The sequence below is a fragment of the Chiloscyllium punctatum genome, chromosome 38 (genome assembly GCF_047496795.1).
Source record: "Chiloscyllium punctatum isolate Juve2018m chromosome 38, sChiPun1.3, whole genome shotgun sequence".
Classification (NCBI taxonomy): domain Eukaryota; kingdom Metazoa; phylum Chordata; class Chondrichthyes; order Orectolobiformes; family Hemiscylliidae; genus Chiloscyllium; species Chiloscyllium punctatum.
Genome location: NC_092776.1, coordinates 6,393,204 through 6,411,673, shown reverse-complemented (window position 1 = coordinate 6,411,673; position 18,470 = coordinate 6,393,204). Strand labels below are relative to the sequence as shown.

The following is an 18,470-nucleotide window of genomic DNA, read 5'->3' as shown; positions in this document are numbered from 1 at the left end:
GTACCATCTACAAGGTACACTGCAGAAATTCACCAAATATCCTCTGGGTGCTCTGGTTTCCTCCCACAATCCAAAGGTATGCAGGTAAGGGTGAATTGGCCATGCTAAATTGCCCATAGTTTTCAGGGATGCGTAAATGAGGTGCATGAGTCAGGGGGAGATATAGGATAATATGTAAGGAAATGGGTCTGGGTGCGTTACTCTTCAGAGGGGTTAGTGTGGACTTGTTGGGCTGAAGGTCCATGTAGGGGATTCTGTGATTCTTCTACGATCCTAAGACAGCACCTTCCAAACCCATCACCACTTCCATCTAGAAGGACAAGGGCAGCAGATACATGGAAACACCACCCCCTGCAAATTCCCCTCTGAGCCTCTCACCATCCTGACTTGGAAATATATCGTTGTTCCTTCAGTGTCTTTGGGTCAGAATCCTGGAATTTCCTCCCTTAGGGCATTGTGGGTCAACCTACAGCACATGGACTGCAGCGGTTCAAGAAGGCAGCTCACCCCCACCTTCTCAAGGGGCAACTAAGGACGGGCAGTAAATACTGGGCCCAGCCAGTGATGCCCATGCCCCAGAACTGGAGTAAGAAAGTGGGCAGCTCTTGGTAGCTGCAATAGGGACCTGGGTTCAGACGATCATCCTGCTCCACTCCAGGCTACAGCAAGAGTTCTTGGTGATGTGTTGGGTGGCAGGGAGGGTTAGGGAAATTAACCAGGGGACCCAAGTGTGCCCTGAATGACATGCTATTGTGGGGCTGCTCAGCAGCTGTCTGAGCGTTATCACAACTATTTTGTGGAGAAAAGTTATGGGTGTCCTCATTTGACTTGACTGGCTAATTACTGTAACTCAAGGGCGTACTTGTGTGGTGACTGAACCACACTCCTGTGAAAGGCTGTGGTTTCCTGTCAGATAAGGAGCAGCCCATTCCCTTACATTTTTTCCTATATTTACCCCTCATTCATGGTGTCAAGTCTCTCCCATCATGCATCACGCCTGCTGACCCTCAATAGGAACTCCCTCAGTCAGTCAGACTTTCCCTCAGATGAGCTGGAGCAATCCACGGAGCTTTAGAGACCGTGCTGTCCTATTGTGGTCGTGTAATTCTAGCCTGTTGTCAGATCTGTCTCTGTTGGCCAGTACTGGAGACAGGGTGGGTTGGAGTCGAGATGCGTGTTGCTGGAAAAGCACAGCAGGTCAGGCAGCATCTAAGGAGCAGGAGAGTTGACGTTTCGGGCATAAACCTTCATCAGGAAAGTTTGCAGGTCTGGGAGAGAGAGGCCCTGTGCTGGGGTTGACTGCAGGGAGAGCCTGGCCCTGAGCTGGGACAGGGGGAGCGTGGCCCTGAGCTGGGACAGGGGGAGTGTGGCCCTGAGCTGGGACAGGGAGGGTGTGGCCCTGAGCTGGGACAGGGGGAGTGTGGCTCTGAGCTGGGACAGCGAGGGTGTGGCCCTGAGCTGGGACAGGGGGAGTGTGGCCCTGAGCTGGGACAGGGAGAGTGTGACCCTGAGCTGGGACAGGGAGGGTGTGGCCCTGAGCTGTGACTCAGTGAGTGTGGCCCTGAGCTGGGGCAGGGAGATTGTGACCCTGAGCTGTGACTCGGTGAGTGTGACCCTGAGCTGGGACAGGGGGAGTGTGACCCTGAGCTGGGACAGGGGGAGTGTGACCCTGAGCTGGGACAGGGGGAGTGTGACCCTGAGCTGTGACTCGGTGAGTGTGACCCTGAGCTGGGACAGGGGGAGCGTGGCCCTGAGCTGGGACAGGGGGAGTGTGGCCCTGAGCTGGGACAGGGAGGGTGTGGCCCTGAGCTGGGACAGGGGGAGTGTGGCTCTGAGCTGGGACAGCGAGGGTGTGGCCCTGAGCTGGGACAGGGGGAGTGTGGCCCTGAGCTGGGACAGGGGGAGTGTGGCCCTGAGCTGGGACAGGGAGAGTGTGACCCTGAGCTGGGACAGGGAGGGTGTGGCCCTGAGCTGGGACAGGGAGGGTGTGGCCCTGAGCTGGGACAGGGGGAGTGTGACCCTGAGCTGGGACAGGGGGAGTGTGACCCTGAGCTGGGACAGGGAGGGTGTGGCCCTGAGCTGGGACAGGGAGAGTGTGGCCCTGAGCTGGGACTGGGAGGGTGTGGCCCTGAGCTGGGACTGGGAGGGTGTGGCCCTGAGCTGGGACTGGGAGGGTGTGGCCCTGAGCTGGGACTGGGAGGGTGTGGCCCTGAGCTGGGACTGACTGCTGGGACGGTAGTTGGCGGCGCATGGTTGTGAGCATGGAGCGGAGAATCTGGGGGGAAAACCGTTCTGGAGGCTTTGGATTTGCTGTAGGTACTGACTGTCCTGGTCAGGAGCAAACTCTGACGGTCGTCTGGAGTCCATGCGAGATAGGTCAGTTGCATATGCAGGCGCTGAGGAAGGAGATGTGGCTGTGTTAGCGAGTCTGCTTCAGGGCAGAGGAGATGACCTGGGTGGGGGTTAGTGGGGGAGTACAGTGAGAGAGAGACTCACTGAGATCCTTGTAGAGGGAGGAGGAGAACATCTTCAAGGTGGGCATCCTTGGAAGAGGCTTCACAGTAAGGTTATAATCAACTAGGAGAAAGGGAGGTCTGCAAATGCTGGCGATCAGAGTCTAGATTAGAGTGGTGCTGGAAAAGCACAGCAGGTCAGGCAGCATCTGAGGAACAGGAAAACCAATGTTTCGGGCATAAACCCTTCATCGGGAATGTTAACCATGGGAAATGCAGGGTTACAGGGATATGGTTAGGGGGCATGTGTCAGAGGGTCGGTGTGGACATGATGGGCCAAATGGCCTGCTTCCACACTGTAGGGTTCTATGAATCACAGTAGCCATTCAACACATGAACGATCTTGGTCATGACAAGTCCTTGGAAATTAGAGTCCAAAGGTCCCATAGATGGCTTTAGTATTACACAACCCTAGAAACTGATTTAAATTCACCTTGAAATTAATGAAAAATTACTGTGATGTCAAAAGTTACCAGTTACAGCCATTCACCAGCCAGCCCTATTAACTGAGGGCTATTTTTCACTTGCTTTAAGAATTCGTTCTAAATTATTTGTCTATTGAACTGAGCTTCCACTCTGGCTAAATCGTACATTTCTGGGTCAAAACTTCAGCGGCAGAAATTTGACCTTGTGGGAGTGTCAGTCTGCTGTGACATGTCTGTGAATATTAACGTTCAGTTGGCACTATTTAGTAGTACGGAACAGAAACTGTCGATCTAATATTTACCAACCCTCAACCACCTTCTCTGAAATAGATTACTGGGCCATTGCTGCTTGCTGTGTACAAATCGCTTGCTATATTTCCCTACACTGGACTGGAAGTGGCTTTGGGATGGTGAAGGCGCCATATAAATTTAAGTTCTTTAAAATGCTTTTGCGTTAACGGATAATTCAAATTGACCAACTTGGAATTAAGGGGATCAGGCTGTGGCTAATATCGAAACAGAACCACAGTTAGACAAGCAGCAAGGGTAATGGCAATAGAATACCACAAACCATAAGATATAGGAGCAGAATTTGGCCATTCGGCCCTTCAAACCTGCAACACCATTCTGTATGATCATGGCTGATCCAATTCAGTCCCCTGTCCCTGCTTTCTCCCCGTACCCTTGAGCCCTGAGAATTTCCTGAAAATATCCACAGTGTTAGCCTCAACTGTGGCAGATGGAGTTTAATTCAGATAATTGCCAGGGGCTGCATTTTGGGATAGTAAATCTTAGCAGGACTTATACACTTAATGGTAAGGTCCTAGGGAGTGTTGCTGAACAAATAGACCTTGGAGTGCAGGTTCATATCTCCTTGAAAGTGGAGTCGCAGGTAGATGGGATAGTGAAGAAGGCATTTGGTATGCTTTCCTTTTATTGGTCAGAGTATTGAATACAGGAGTTGGGAGGTCATGCTGTGGCTGTACAGGACATTGGTTAGGCCACTGTTAGAATATTGCGTGCAGTTCTGGTCTCCTTCCTATGGGAAAGATGTTGTGAAACTTGAAAGGGTTCAGAAAAGATTTACAAGGATGTTGCCAGGGTTGGAGGATTTGAGCAAGAGGGAGAGGCTGAACAGGCTGGGGCTGTTTTCCCTGGAGCGTCGGAGGCTGAGGGGTGACCTTATAGAGGTTTACAAAATTATGAGGGGCATGGATAGGGTAAATAGGCAAAGTCTTTTCCCTGGGGTGGGGGAGTCCAGAACTAGAGGGCATAGGTTTAGGGTGAGAGGGGAAAGATATGAAAGAGACCTAAGGGGGCAACTTTTTCACGCAGAGGGTTGTATATGTATCGATTGAGCTGCCAGAAGAAGTGGTGGAGGCTGGTACAATTACAACATTTAAGAGGCATTTGAATGGGTACATGAATAGGAAGAGTTTGGAGGGATATGGGCTGGGTGCTGGCAAATGGGACTAGATTGGGTTGGGATATCTGGTCAGCATGGATGGGTTGGACTGAATGGTCTGTTTCCGTGCTGTACATCTCTATGACTCTATGACTCTAACTGCTTTCTCTGGCAGATAATTCCACAGGTTCCCCACTCCCTGGGTGAAGACATTTCTCCTCATCTCTGTCCTAACATGTAAGATTGTGACGCCTAGCTCAGGGACAGCCCAGTCATTGGAAACATCCTGCATTTACCCTGTCTAGTCCTGTTAGAAATTTATAGGTCTCTTTGAGATCTCTCCTCATTGTTCTAAACACCAGTGAATACAGTGCTCTTCATAGAACATTAGCTCATTAACAGTAAGTGAAACAGAGCTTTCAAAGGGATTGTACACTGTCCTTTCCCTACTGGGAATAATTCATTTGACATCTGTGCAACACTGAGTCCATAATTATCACCTGTAATTCTTCCTGTACGTAATTATAAAGGTTTAATGGGAGGGAATTTGAATCAGTTTAGGCAGATCAGCTGAGGAATAGCAGATGGATTCTAATGTAGATTAATGGAATGCATGTTTTGAACAGGAAATTTGTGTATACGCCGAATGTGTTACATCAGCAAAGCTGGCAAAGAAACAGATTTGGATGTGATTATTCAGCGTTGAGATGGTGTGAAGTTAGGATTATATTCGCTGGAGTTCAGAAGATCAAAGGGGGGTGTGGGGGGCTCATAGAAACCTGGAGGAAGGATGTTCCCAATGATGGGGACCAAAGGTTGCAGATTGGGGTGAACCATGTAGGACGGAGAAATGTCTTCACCCAGAGAGTGGGGAGTCTGGCATTCACTGTCACAGAGAGTGATTTCAAGAAGGAGTTGGATCTAAAGGGATCGAAGGATATGAGATGTGATGTCAGTAACTGTCGACAGACGTTCCGAAGCCCAAATGAATCCACGCATGTGTGGCTGATGTCACACCATCTCCTATGTAATGATGTCATTGTCTAACTACGTGCAGGTGTCAGACTGAGGCTGAATTTCTGCATGTCCCTGGCCGGGGGCGGGGGCGGGGGTGGGGGGGGTGGGGGGGCACCTGGGTTTCTGAATCCAGGAGCGAGGTCTTACGTTGGCAGTGGGGCAGTTTTCCATACCTTGGTTTTCCATAACATGATTTTCTATAACGGTTTTCCATAGTGTGAATTTCTACTGCAGTTTTCCATAGGGTAAATTTCTATAGCAGTTTTCCATAGTATAAATATCTACAGCAGTTTTCCATAGTGTGATTTTCTACAGCAGTTTTCCATCGTGTGATTTTCTATAGCAGTTTTCCATAGTATAAATATCTATAGCAGTTTTCCATCGTGTGATTTTCTATAGCAGTTTTCCATCGTATAAATATCTATAGCAGTTTTCCATAGTATAAATATCTATAGCAGTTTTCCATCGTGTGATTTTCTATAGCAGTTTTCCATAGTATAAATATCTATAGCAGTTTTCCATAGTGTGATTTTCTATAGCAGTTTTCCATCGTGTGATTTTCTATAGCAGTTTTCCATAGTATAAATATCTACAGCAGTTTTCCATCGTGTGATTTTCTCCAGTGTGAGGTTGCAGGGGGACACGGCTGTGGCGTTATAGCAGAACGCTCTGTATCTCCAGTATCTTTTTCCTCACAGTTGTATTTCCATTGTTTTGTTTCTAAATGGAGTGACAGGCTGCACTGCATGGGGGCTGTTCGAACATCTCTGAGAGATGGTCATTAATCCAGCAGCTTCCAGCAATGAAAACACCTCAATCGCAAATACTAATTCAACCCTCAGCTCTTGTACCTATTCTGCAAAGGTTTCCTTGACAACCGCTCTTTAAATAGAAATAATTCTAAATATATCTACATCCAGCAGGGTATAGAGGAAATATAAAAGGAGGTTGGAGTTAATGTATGTTTTTAGCCGATTTGAGTTTAGAAAGAACTTCTGTTATAAAGCTGGGAACGCACAGAGCAGTTTCAGTACCATTCGGCCTCTTGTACCTTACCCATGTACACACTGACAGTGCACTCTGTCAGTGACTGTCAGCAGCTCCCTGGATGCTATCCATTGCCAGCAATTGATTTTGAAATGGCTATGTGTTTAATGCTTTGTGCCAGAGTGGAATTTGGTCACATACAGAGTGAGAGAGGTATGAAACCCTGACACTACATCTACTGTCCATTGACAAAATCACAGTGGGGCAACACGAAGGCTCGGTGGTTAGCACTGCTGCCTCACAGGGACCCTGGGTTCGATTCCCACCTCAGGTAACTGTCTCTGTACATTTTGCACATTCGCCCTGTGTCTGTGTGGGTTTGCTCCAGTTTCCTCCCACAGTCCAGGCTAGGTGGATTGGCCACTGTAAATTGCCCACAGTGTCCAGTGATGTGTAGGTTAGGTGGATCAGCCATGGGAAATGCAAGGTTACAGGGATAGGGTAAGGAGGGTTGAGTCTAGGTGGGATGCTATAAGAAATATGAGTGGAAGCAAGGCCATTCAGTCCATCGAGTCCACTCCGCCATTTAATCATGGCTGATGGGAATTTCAACCCCACTTACCCGCACTCTCCCTGTATCCCTTACTTCCTTGCGAAATTAAGAACTTATCAATCTCTGCCTTGAAGACATTTAACGTCCCGGCCTCCACTGTGCTCCGTGGCAATGAATTCCACAGGCCCACCAATCTCTGGCTGAAGAAATGTCTCCTCATTTCTAATCTAAGTTGACCCCCTCTCATTCTAAGGCTGTGCCCATGGGTCCTGGTCTCCCCGACTAATGGAAACAACTTCCCAGCATCCACCCTTTCGAAGCCATGCATTATCTTGTAAGTTTCCATTAGATCTCCCCTCAACCTTCTAAACTCTAATGAATACAATCCCAGGTTGGTATGGGTTGAATGGCTTGTTTCCACATTGTAGGGATTCTATGATTCACAGACATGTTACAGTGCAAGTTAGGCCATTTGGCCCATTGTCACTGGCTCATTGAATGAGTGCCATGACCTAGTGTCCATCTGCTGCCTCCCTCCCTCCATACCCTTGCACATATTTTTATCCAAATAATCATTCAATGCTTTCGTTGGGAATGAGCTGAGATACTTTTTTGGTGGGCGTAAAGGTACCAGTGTGCTCCTAAATATAAACTCCATTGTCCCATTCAGCCATTACTGAGTTCGGTGCTCAGAGACTTGGCTTCGCTTCCATTCCAACGATGCTTCCATTTTGAAAATCTGAACTTTAATCTGCCCCTTCCTCATCTCTCCAACTCCGCCCCAAACACCACCCCCCTTCATGAGATACCCTACCGCCCCTCATGAAGGGGGGTGATGGGGGAGGGTGGAGATGAGGGAGGGGCAGATTAAGGTTCAGATTTTCAAAATGGAGGCATCGTTGGAAAGTTATCAGCTCCTTCAATCATCTCCATTACCCCAGCTGGATCATCCTTTAACCTCCGACACTCAGAGAGGTACAAGCCTAGAAGAAAGCGAGGATTGCAGATGCTGGAGATCAGAATCGAGATTAGAGTGGCGCTGGAAAAGCACAGCAGATCAGGCAGCATCCGAGGAGCAGGAGAGTCGACATTTCGGGCAAAAGCTGATGAAGAGCTTATGCTTGAAACTTCGACTCTCCTGCTTCTCAGATGCTGCCTGACCAGAGATACAAGCCGAGTTATTATAATGATTTTAGACCCATTATTGTGTGATGAAGAGGATTTTTGTTTTTGGAATGTGTCAGCCTCCGTGACGTGGAGGTGCCAGTGTTGGACTGGGGTGGACAAACTTAAAAATCACACAACACCAGGTTTAGCCTAACAGCTTTATTTGGAAACACTAGCTTTTGGAGCGCCGCTCCGTCATCAGGTAACTAGTGGGGCAACATCTTTTGCTATAAATTCTGTGCCTTATGATCCCGCCCACTAGTTATCTGATCAGTGCTCCTAAAGCTAGTACTTCCAAATAAACATGTTGGTTTTTAACGCAGTCTCCATGAGGAGAAAGTATTTTCTTTGTGCAAACAATTAGTGGTGTAAAGATTCCAGAGTAAAGTTATATCACAATTAAAAGGACTTAGCAAAAAATTCTACTTTCCCTCCAGTTGCTGAACAAATCTGAAATATTTGGTGTTGCGAGAGGTATGTTGTCTCTGTTCTCTGCGGATTTCTGGCAGCCCGTCATTTAGAATTTTGAAATTTGACTTCTCAAGTGGGTGTGGTGCTCAATGAGTGAATAGTCTCATTGTTTTCCCTGAATAAATGTAATTTGAATACATTGTAAACACATCACTGTCGCATTAACCCAGTAAGTGCAGAATCACCTGTGTTCAAGTGAATGAGCAGCTAGTCTGTAACCGAATCTGGAGCAGAAACATAGAGAGAGTTATGTGATTTTTGGGAAAGCAAATCAGGGCAGGACTTATACACTTAATGGCAAGGTCTTGGGGAGTGTTGCTGAACAAAGAGACCTTGGAGTGCAAGTTCATAACTCCTTGAAAGTGGAGTTGCAGGTAGATAGGATAGTGAAGAAGGCGTTTGGTATGCTTTCCTTTATTGGTCAGAGTATTGAGTACAGGAGTTGGGAGGTCATGTTACGGCTGTACAGGGCATTGGTTAGACCACTTTTGGAATATTGTGTGCAATTCTGGTCTCCTTCCTATTGGATGTTGTGAAACGTGAAAGGGTTCAGAAAAGATTTACAAGGATGTTGCCAGGGTTGGAGGATTTGAGCTACAGGGAGAGGCTGAACAGGCTGGGGCTGTTTTCCCTGGAGCATCAGAGGCTGAGGGGTGACCTAATAGAGGCTTATAAAATCATGAGGGGATGGATAGGGTAAATAGACAAAAGTCTTTTCTCTGGGGTGGGGGAGTCCAAAACTAGAGGCCATAGTTTTAGGGTGAGAGGGGAAAGATATAAAAGGGACCTAAGGGGAAACGTTTTCATGCAGAGGGTGGTACGTGTATGGAATGAGCTGCCAGAGGAAGTGGTGGAGGCTGGTACAATTGCAACATTTAAAAGGCATCTGGATGGGTATATGAATAGGAAGGGTTTAGAGGGATAAGGGCAGGGTGCTGGCGAATGAGACTAATTAGTTTAGGATATGTGGTCGGCATGGACGAGTTGAACCAAAGGATCTGTTTCTGCGCTGTATGTCTGTATGACTCGAAATTGAATGGCAATGAGAACAGGTCAGAGGCTAGGAATCCTCCAGTGAACGGCATTATTGGTACTGCTGATAAATCTGATTGGCTAGAGGCTGGCACACCTCCCCAGTACTGGCAATTGAGACTAGATATCTGGTCAGCATGGACGAGTTGAACCAAAGAGTCTGTTTCCGTGCTGTACATCTCTATGACTTGGTGACTCTGTGTGGGTTATTCAATGTACAGTAAAGACTGAGGCTCTGTATTGACAGTTGTGCTTGCTGGTTCAGTCATGATCTCAGGACAAGGGGTCACACAGGACCCAGATAAGGAGAAACGTCTTCACCCTGAGAGCAGTGAGCCTGTGCAACTCGCTAGCACAGAAAGCAGTCGAGGAAAAAAAATTGTATGGTTGTAAGGAGGAATTGGATAAGTAAGGAAAATCACCATAGTCCTACTAGTTTCATTAGAGAGAGAAGGGGACTGGTGGTGGTCTAACCCGAGGGTCAGCACGCCTCATGTGAGAGAAGTATAGACCTTCATGGTAACCCCAGCCGATGTGGGAATTGAACCCATGCTGTTAGCATCATTCTGTATTGCAAAGCAGCTGTCCAGCCAACTGAACTATTGGACCCCCAGTTGGATAGAGTTCTTGGGGCTAAAGGAAGCAAAGGGTCTGTGGAGAAGGTGGGGAGCAGGTGCTAAGTTAAATGATCATCCATGATCATAACAAATGACAGGGGTTGAAGGGCTGATTGGCCTATTCTTCCTATTTTTGAAATTTCTATGAATCCAGGTGAAGGGTCACCACACACAGCGGCCTGTGCCCACATGCATCAAGACCCTAGACAATATCCAGCCTTGGGCTGATAAGTGGCAAGTAACGTTCACCCCACACAAATGCCAGGCTATGACCATCACCAATCAGAGACAATCTAACCACCGCCCCTTGACTTTCACCATCACTGAATTCCTCCATTATCAAGAAGGCTGAGGGGTGACCTTATAGAGGTTTATAAAATAATGAGGGGCATGGATAGGGTGAATAGACAAGGCCTTTTCCCCAGGGTGGGACAGTCCAGAACTAGAGGGCATAGGTTTAAGGTGAGAGGGGAAATATTTAAAAGGGACCTAAGGGGCAACTTTTTTCACACAGAGGGTGGTGCAGGAATGGAATGAACTGACAGAGGAAGTGGTGGAGGCTGGTACAATTACAACATTTAAAAGGCATCTGGATGGGTATATGAATAGGAAAGGTTAAGGGATAAGGGCAGGGTGCTAGCGAATGAGACTAGATTAGTTTAGGATATCTGATCGGCATGGACGAGTTGAACCGAAGGATCTGTTTCCGCGCTGTATGACTGTATGACTCGAAATTGAATGGCGATGAGAACAGGCCAGAGGCTAGGAATCCTCCAGTGAATGATGTTACCGGTACTGCTGGTAAATCTGATTGGCTAGAGGCTGGCTCACCTCCCCAGTCAGGTTACATGGGGAAAGGAGGAAGTCCTGCAATTCACGGTGGCACAGTGGCACAGTGGTTAGCACTGCTGCCTCACAGCGTCAGAGACCCGGGTTCAGTTCCCGTCTCAGGCGGGAACTGTGTGGAGTTTGCACGTTCTCCCCGTGTCTGCGTGGGTTTCCTCCGGGTGCTCCGGTTTCCTCCCACAGTCCAAAAATGTGCAGGGTCAGGTGAATTGGCCATGCTAAATTGCCCGTAGTGTTAGGTAAGGGGTAAATGTAGGGGAATGGGTGGGCTGCGCTTCGGCGGGTCGGTGTGGACTTGTTGGGCCGAAGGGCCTGTTTCCACACTGTAAATCTAATCTAAGTCTAATCTAATCTAATCTAATCTAATAATCAGCTTCATCCACAGCATGTTATGGCTGAGGGGGCAGCTTCCCCCTGGGGGTGGGTGAGGGAGGTGGAATGGTGGTGGGTAGGGCAGGGTGAATAGACCATTCCTCGCGCCACCCTCTGCCCTGTATTTCTGACCTCACTGTCTCCATCGGAGGACAGGTAGAGAAGCAGCACCACCTGATTTCAGACAAGCGACAAAGGAATCTGAGAGGAAACATCTTCATACAAGGTCTGGAGGGTATTTGCTTCATCGAGTCAGATTCAGTTGTGGCTTCCAGAAGAGATTCTCTGGAGAGAAATTATGTCCAAAGTTATGGGGAGAAGGTGGGGGAGTGGAGCTAGATGAGTGTCTGTTCCAGAGAGCTGGCATGGACATGGAGCATTGTGTACCGTTTTGGTCACCCTGTTACAAAAAGACATAGTTAAACTGGAAAGAGTGCAAAGAAGATTTACGAGGATGTTACTACCAGGACTAGTCAGCCTGAGTTACATGGAGAGGTTGGCCAGGATAGGACTTTTTTCTTTGGGACGTAGATGAATGAGGGCTGACCTTATTGAGGTGTATAAAATCATGACGGGCATCGATAGGATGAATGCAGATAGTCTTTTTCCCAGGGATGGGGAATTCAAAACTAGAGGACATAGGTTTCAGGTGAGAGGGGAAAGATTTAAGAAGGACCTCAGGGGCAACTTCTTCACATGGGGACTGGATATGGAAAGGGCAGCCAGAGAAAGTGGTTGTGGCAGGTACAACAGCAACATTTTAAAAAAATAAATTTGGATTGGTACATTGATGGAAGGGTTTAGAACATAGAACATTATGGTGCAGTACAGGCCCTCGATGTTGTGCCAACCTGTGGAACCAATCTAAAGTCCATCTAACCTACACTATTCCATTCTCGTCCATATGCCAATCCAATGACCATTTAAATGCCCTTAAAGTTGGCGAGTCTACTACTGTGGCAGGCAGTGCATTCCACTACTCTCTGAGTAAAGAAACGACCTCTGACATCTGTCCTTCATCTATCACCCCTCAGTTTAAAGCTACAGCCCCTTTGTGCTAGTCATCACCATCCGAGGTAAAAAAAGCTCTCACTGTCCACCCTGTCTAACCCTGTTAGGAGGGATATGAACAAAATGCAGGCGATTGGAACTAGCTGAGTGGGCACTGTGGTCAGCATGGGCCAGTTTGGACTGAAGGGCCTGTTTCCATGCTGTATTATATATTACTCAAAATGGCCTCTGCTGCGTGCTGACAAATCGGTAAATACTCTTTCCTGAAATGTAACAGGGTGGAGAGCTTTATGTTGTTGCACAGAAATGGAAATGTTGGTCTGAAATCAGAGGAATCGATGGGAAAATTGGGGGCAGGCTGATAGATGACTGCTTGGAAATGTCCATGAGGTAACAGTGTACAGAGATAGACTCAGTATACATCTCCCCAAATTGAATCTGTTTGTGTCACAGAGCGATGAGGGGGGAATGAGAATACTACAGAAGAAATGGACGTCCTTCCTGAAGACCCGGGTTGTCTGTTCCATCCCAGAGTTTGGCTTCCACTTCAACGTCCTGAAGAGTATCTATGTTCTAGACCGAGGAAACTGGCAAGACACGATATTCTATGGAGTGTTTTTATCACAATGGTAAGTGTAAATATTGTGCTCAGTACACACAGACTATCTTAACCATCAACATAGCACTTGGCCAAGATGGACAGTATTGAGGACGTGCTCCCCCGTTGGAATTGCTGTCGTTTTGGGTACACAGCCAATTATCTGGCTGTTGAGGTGGACTTTACATTAACTCATTGCACTTGTTCTTTTCCTCATGATCCTCAGTTATATTAAACTATCAACCGACATCACCAACATAAGCACAAGATCATCGTCATTGTCGCTTGTGGAATTGACCTGTGTAGGAAAACGGTTGAAGTGTTTACCCACAAACAACAATGACGTTAGAAATGCCAAACAATAATTCACAAGCAGCAAAGCTGTTTGTGATGTCCTCAGGATAAGGCGCTAAATCGAGGCAAGTACCTACCTGTCCAACAGAATCACAGAAATGTTACAGCATCCAAGGAGGCCATTGGTCCCATTAAATACTAGAGTTGGATTCAGTCACAAAGTCCAGTTCCAACAGAATTGAAGTGAATGGAATGGGGTGAGTGAGTGAAGGAACGTGGACTGAGGAGACAGATCTGGAGTAAATCCAGAATGAGGATAATCTGGAGTTAAGTGTCTAGATGAATTCCATGGCGAATGGGATTTACTGAAACCTTTGTAAATCCGGAGATTATTTGCTTTATCACTTCTCACCTCTCCCATACGTCCCGATACTCTATCGTTATAATCTGTGTGCTCTGGTACTCAGTCTATGGTTTGCTGAGGGCAAGGTCACATTTGCAGTGCTTCCTTAGTTTACCCGAAGGAAAATCCCTCCTCCTCACCACAGAGACATTAGGATAAGGCCCTGGGTGGTTTGGGAAGGTAAACCTCACAGATTTGTGGTTTCCTGCGCAGTTGGGAAACATATTCTGAGTTCAGACCATGAGGGGAGGTTTCTGTCCAAGCCTTCTGAGCTGAAACTAATAAAAGACGTAGAACAAACCAGAAAGGGCTGGACTCGAAACTTTGGAGAGAAAGTTTCCCTCTGTCTTCAGCTGCTGTCAAACTTGTTGAGTTTCTCCAGCGCTTACTGTTTTGATTTTCGATTCCCAGTATCGGCAGAACTTTGTTTTCAACAAAAGGAACATTTTGCATCTTTGTCGATGACCTCACCGCTTCCTAGCTGGTGAATTACATTTTTTTGTAAATATTTTTATTGAGAAAAAGATTTTGAATTTTTTACAAAATTATAAAATTACTACAAAATAGTATAACAATCTAAAATTCTAACAACATTAACAGTAAACAAATTACTACTCTACTCCACAAAAAATTTAAAAGAAAAAAAACCTACGCAAACCACAATTCAATAAATAAATTAAACGAAAAAACCCCTAAATTAAATTGAATTGAACCAAGGCAAATTAAATTAAATTACAATACTCAGTGCAATCCCATCAAAGCTCCCCCCCACCGGGAGCATCTGTTGGCATACCCGTATTTATTCGGGATCCTTCCTCCCAGCCTCTCCCGGTCCACCAGACGCAGCCCTCATGGCTACACAAAGGCCCTGACCAATACAGCCGATAAGTCTGTGACTATATAGTGAAGTACTTTTAAAGAGGAGTTATATTTTCAGGAATGCGTAAGGGAGCAACGTTAAGGAGGTTACCACGAATGAAAGAAAATACAACCTTTCATGAAATGGATTGTTTTCCCCCCTCCCCAGCCCTGATAAAGCCTGTCACAGACCTTGCAAATCCCTGCTGAATCCACACTCCTAATATTCCTCCCCTACCTCCAGGTAAAACAAACCCACACTTTACATAAGGTTAATTAAAACAGAAAGGAGTGGTGTGACTTAGAACAGATGCCACAGGAAGTTTTCATGTCAATTATAGAAAGGATATGATTAAGCTGGAGAGAGTTCAGAAGAGATTTACCAGGATGTTGCCGGGTATGGAAGGTTTGAGTTCGAAAGAAAGGCTGGGACGCTTTTCACCAAGGTGCAGGAGGTTGAGGGGTGACCTTATAGAGGTTTATAAAATCATGAGGGGTTTAGGTAGGATTAATGGTAAATGTCTTTTCCCTAGGATGGGGGATTTCGAGACAGAGGGGGTGTACTTTTAAGGTGAGAGGATAGAGATTCAAAAAGACATGAGGGTGGTTTACGTGTGGAATGAACTTCCTGAGGAAGTGGTGGATGTGGGTACAACGTTTAAAAGACATTTGGATCAGTCCATGAACAGGAAAGATTTGGAGGGATATGGGCTAGGAGCAGGCAGATGGAACTAGTTTAGTTCGGGATTATGGTTGGCATGGACTGGGGGGGTCGGTTTCCGTGCTGTATGACTCTATGATAAATCTGTAAACTTCTGTAAATTCTTTAATCCCTGGCAATGTGTGTAAGTGATTCACCATGTCCTGGGGAATATGGACAGCTCTCCATAGATCTCCCAATGTACAAATTCCCTGGTACAACAGCAACACCGCTACATCGTCCACTTGATATGACCAGACCCGAGGTGAGCTTCTCCAAGGTATGACAGTTCCAGATGGAATACCCCAAATTATTAAGCTTCCTGAGTTGGGAGGGAGTAACTGACTCCCATTCTTTATCCACCCGATCCCTTGGCTGCTCACAACAAGGTTAACTTATAAAAGGAGACCTCCCTTGAGTTTGTCCTGGACTGAATTAATTCATGTTTTAGCAAGGACCAATTTAACCAGGCCTTCTTGAGTCAACAAAAGTGTGAGTTAATGTGTTACGAAATGTGAAAAGGTGAAGTTCCAGAGTTTTACCAAACCAAAGGATTGCTCTCTCATTATTGGTCTGAGGGTCACTATACCTCAAGTGTGAGAGCTTCTTAATAATGCAAAGCACAGACACAGGTTAGAAATGGGAAGTGAAGAGTAGATACTGGGAAAATGATACTTGAACAATCATAGTCGCGAGTCATACAGCACAGAAACAGATCTATGCCAACCAGATTTCCCAAACCAAATTAGGCCCATTTGCCTGTGATTGGCCCATATACCTGTCCAAATGGCTTTTAAATGTTGTAACTATCTGTATCCATCACTTTCTCTGGCTGTTTATTCCGCATCAGAACCACCTTCTGTGAGAAACGTTATCCCTCAGGTCCTTTTTAAATCTTTCTCCTCTCACCTTAAAATCAGTTTTGAATTCCCCAACCCTGGAGAAAAGGCCTTTACTGTTCATCTCAATGTTAGGATTGTTAGATTTGCAGTTAGTTAAACCCCTTCCTCCTGCTTCCTTGTGATGTCATTGGCTGTCCTTTCGCCTCGCTTATTCGTAGCTGGCTTCCTAATGCTGAGAGGAAGAGTCCTTTTACATGCAGTGCAGGGGTGACTAATGGGTGATTATTTTATGGCCTACCCAGCACACTAACACCAGAGGCCAGGCTCATATACACAAATACCTCAGGTCACTAGTACACCTTCATCCACGGGCACACACAGACCAAGGTATCTGTTGGTTTATAATCCCTTAATTTTGGGATTCCCCTTGTTGGATAGTGCTGATTTCCCCTGAAGGATGTTACAGGCTGAAATCTATTGAACTGATGGTTGCTCCTGATAGTGACAAAGATTGAGATTCCCTGTATATTCTCCAGTCCACGTGTGTATACAGAGTGTTGCCTGCCAGCTGCAGTTTTCACATCAGTGGCCTCTAGATACCCCTCCTTCGGTGTCTTTCATTCTGTGGGAGATGCTGGCATGAGCGAGTGAGCCTTTTGGCTTCAATCATTTGGGATCAGTAACTCCAAATCAGTAAATCTTCCCCTCCTCTTCCCTCCTAAAAAAAACGTGCTTTAGCCCAAGCCTTATGGAGAAACTTGCTACTTTGTTCATGTGGAGCTCTCCAACTGTTTCAGGAACTGTAGCTCTTGCGACTTCCTGGAAACTTTTTGCCGTGTCCTTCTGTTCTCTGAGACTGAGCTTGTCCGATTTGTTGGATTCTGACAACCAGAGGCCGGAGGAGATCTCAGTCAATCAGTCTGCACTGGATTCGAATCCACACTCAGGTTTGAAAGAAGTTCAGCAAAAACCATGCACCGTCCTTGCATCGATCCTAAAAATCTGGTCTAACAGGGAAAAATGACACTGTTACCTGTGATGGCTTGGCTAGGTATTCAGGCTGAGATCCAGGAAAGCTGGTTTCTAAACGCTGTGATCGCCTCCTGCTAACCCAGTAACCATAGCAACACTGATCCAAGCTCAGTGCCATTTGCAAACAGAAACCTCTGGTAGAATTGATTGATCTCGCTCCACAAGCGAGTTGAACACACAGTGGACAAAGCTGCCTGAGACTTCAATCTATCAGTTTGTCACGGTCACCTCGTTAAAGATAAGCCGAAGAGAGAGTGTGAGGCCTTCTGCGTGGGGCTTGTTTAATCATTAACATCCACTTGGCAAATTCTTACTGCACTCTGAGAAAGAAATGCTGCTGGAAACCAGATTTTTCTGTTCGGGTTCCCCTTTAAAAACAATTGCGAACATGTGAACCTTAACTCCCTATGATATGTTATTGTATACATCAGTCCTTACTAAAGCTTCTCTCAATGGTAGTCTGGTACCCAAAGGAGATCAGAAGATCCTTTTCAGGGCGGGCTGAAAGAATAAGCAGGAACCATCTGGCTCACTGGCTAACTGGGGTTTGGTTAGCTCAGTTAGTGGGATAGCTGGCTTTTGGTACAGAGTGATGTCAACAGTGTGGACTCAGTTCCAGCCCTGGCTGAAGTTACCATGAAGATCCTGCCCTTCTCAGTTCTCCTCTTTCTTGAGAAATAAAGTATCTCAGGGCAGGAGGTTTCGGGGAGATGTGAGGACAACGTTTTTCTCCCCCAGAGACCGGTGGGAATCTGGAACTCACTGCCTGTGAGGGGTGGGACAGGCAGAAACCCTCAGAACATCAGATAGATATTCAGATGTGGACTTGTGATGCCAAGGGATACAAGGCTATGGCCCAAGTGCTGGAAGATTGGATTGGAATAGTTAGCAGGGTGTTTTGACCAACATGGATGTGATGGGCTGAAGGGCCTTTTTCCTGTGCTGTAGATCTCCATGACGATATGATCATCAGTTAGAGTCATAGAGTCGTACAGCATGGAAACAGATCCCAACCCAACTTAGTCCCACCAACCCCATATTCCTCCAAACCCTTCCTATTCATATACCTATCCAAATGCCTCTTAAATGTTGCAATTGTACCAGCCTCCACCACTTCCTCTGGCAGCTCATTCCATACCTGTACCACCCTCTGTGTAAAAAAGTTGCCCCTTAGGTCTCTTTTATATCTTGCTCCTCTCACCCTAAACCTATACCCTTTAGTTCTGGACTCCCCGACCCCACGGAAAAGACTTTGTCTATTTACCTTATCCATGCCCCTCATAATTCTGTAAACATCTATAAGGTCACCACTTAGCCTCCGACGCTC

The 18,470-nt window shown here is 46.5% G+C and overlaps 1 protein-coding gene across 1 annotated transcript in view; it reads left to right on the top strand.

Moving 5' to 3' along the window:
• sema4gb (sema domain, immunoglobulin domain (Ig), transmembrane domain (TM) and short cytoplasmic domain, (semaphorin) 4Gb) overlaps nucleotides 1-18,470 on the top strand; it is a 176,427-nt gene that overhangs the window by 122,736 nt on the left and 35,221 nt on the right. Inside the window, exon 9 of the mRNA XM_072557084.1 lies at nucleotides 12,870-13,045. Coding sequence (XP_072413185.1) covers nucleotides 12,870-13,045 — 176 coding nt within the window. The remainder of the gene's footprint in view (nucleotides 1-12,869; nucleotides 13,046-18,470) is intronic.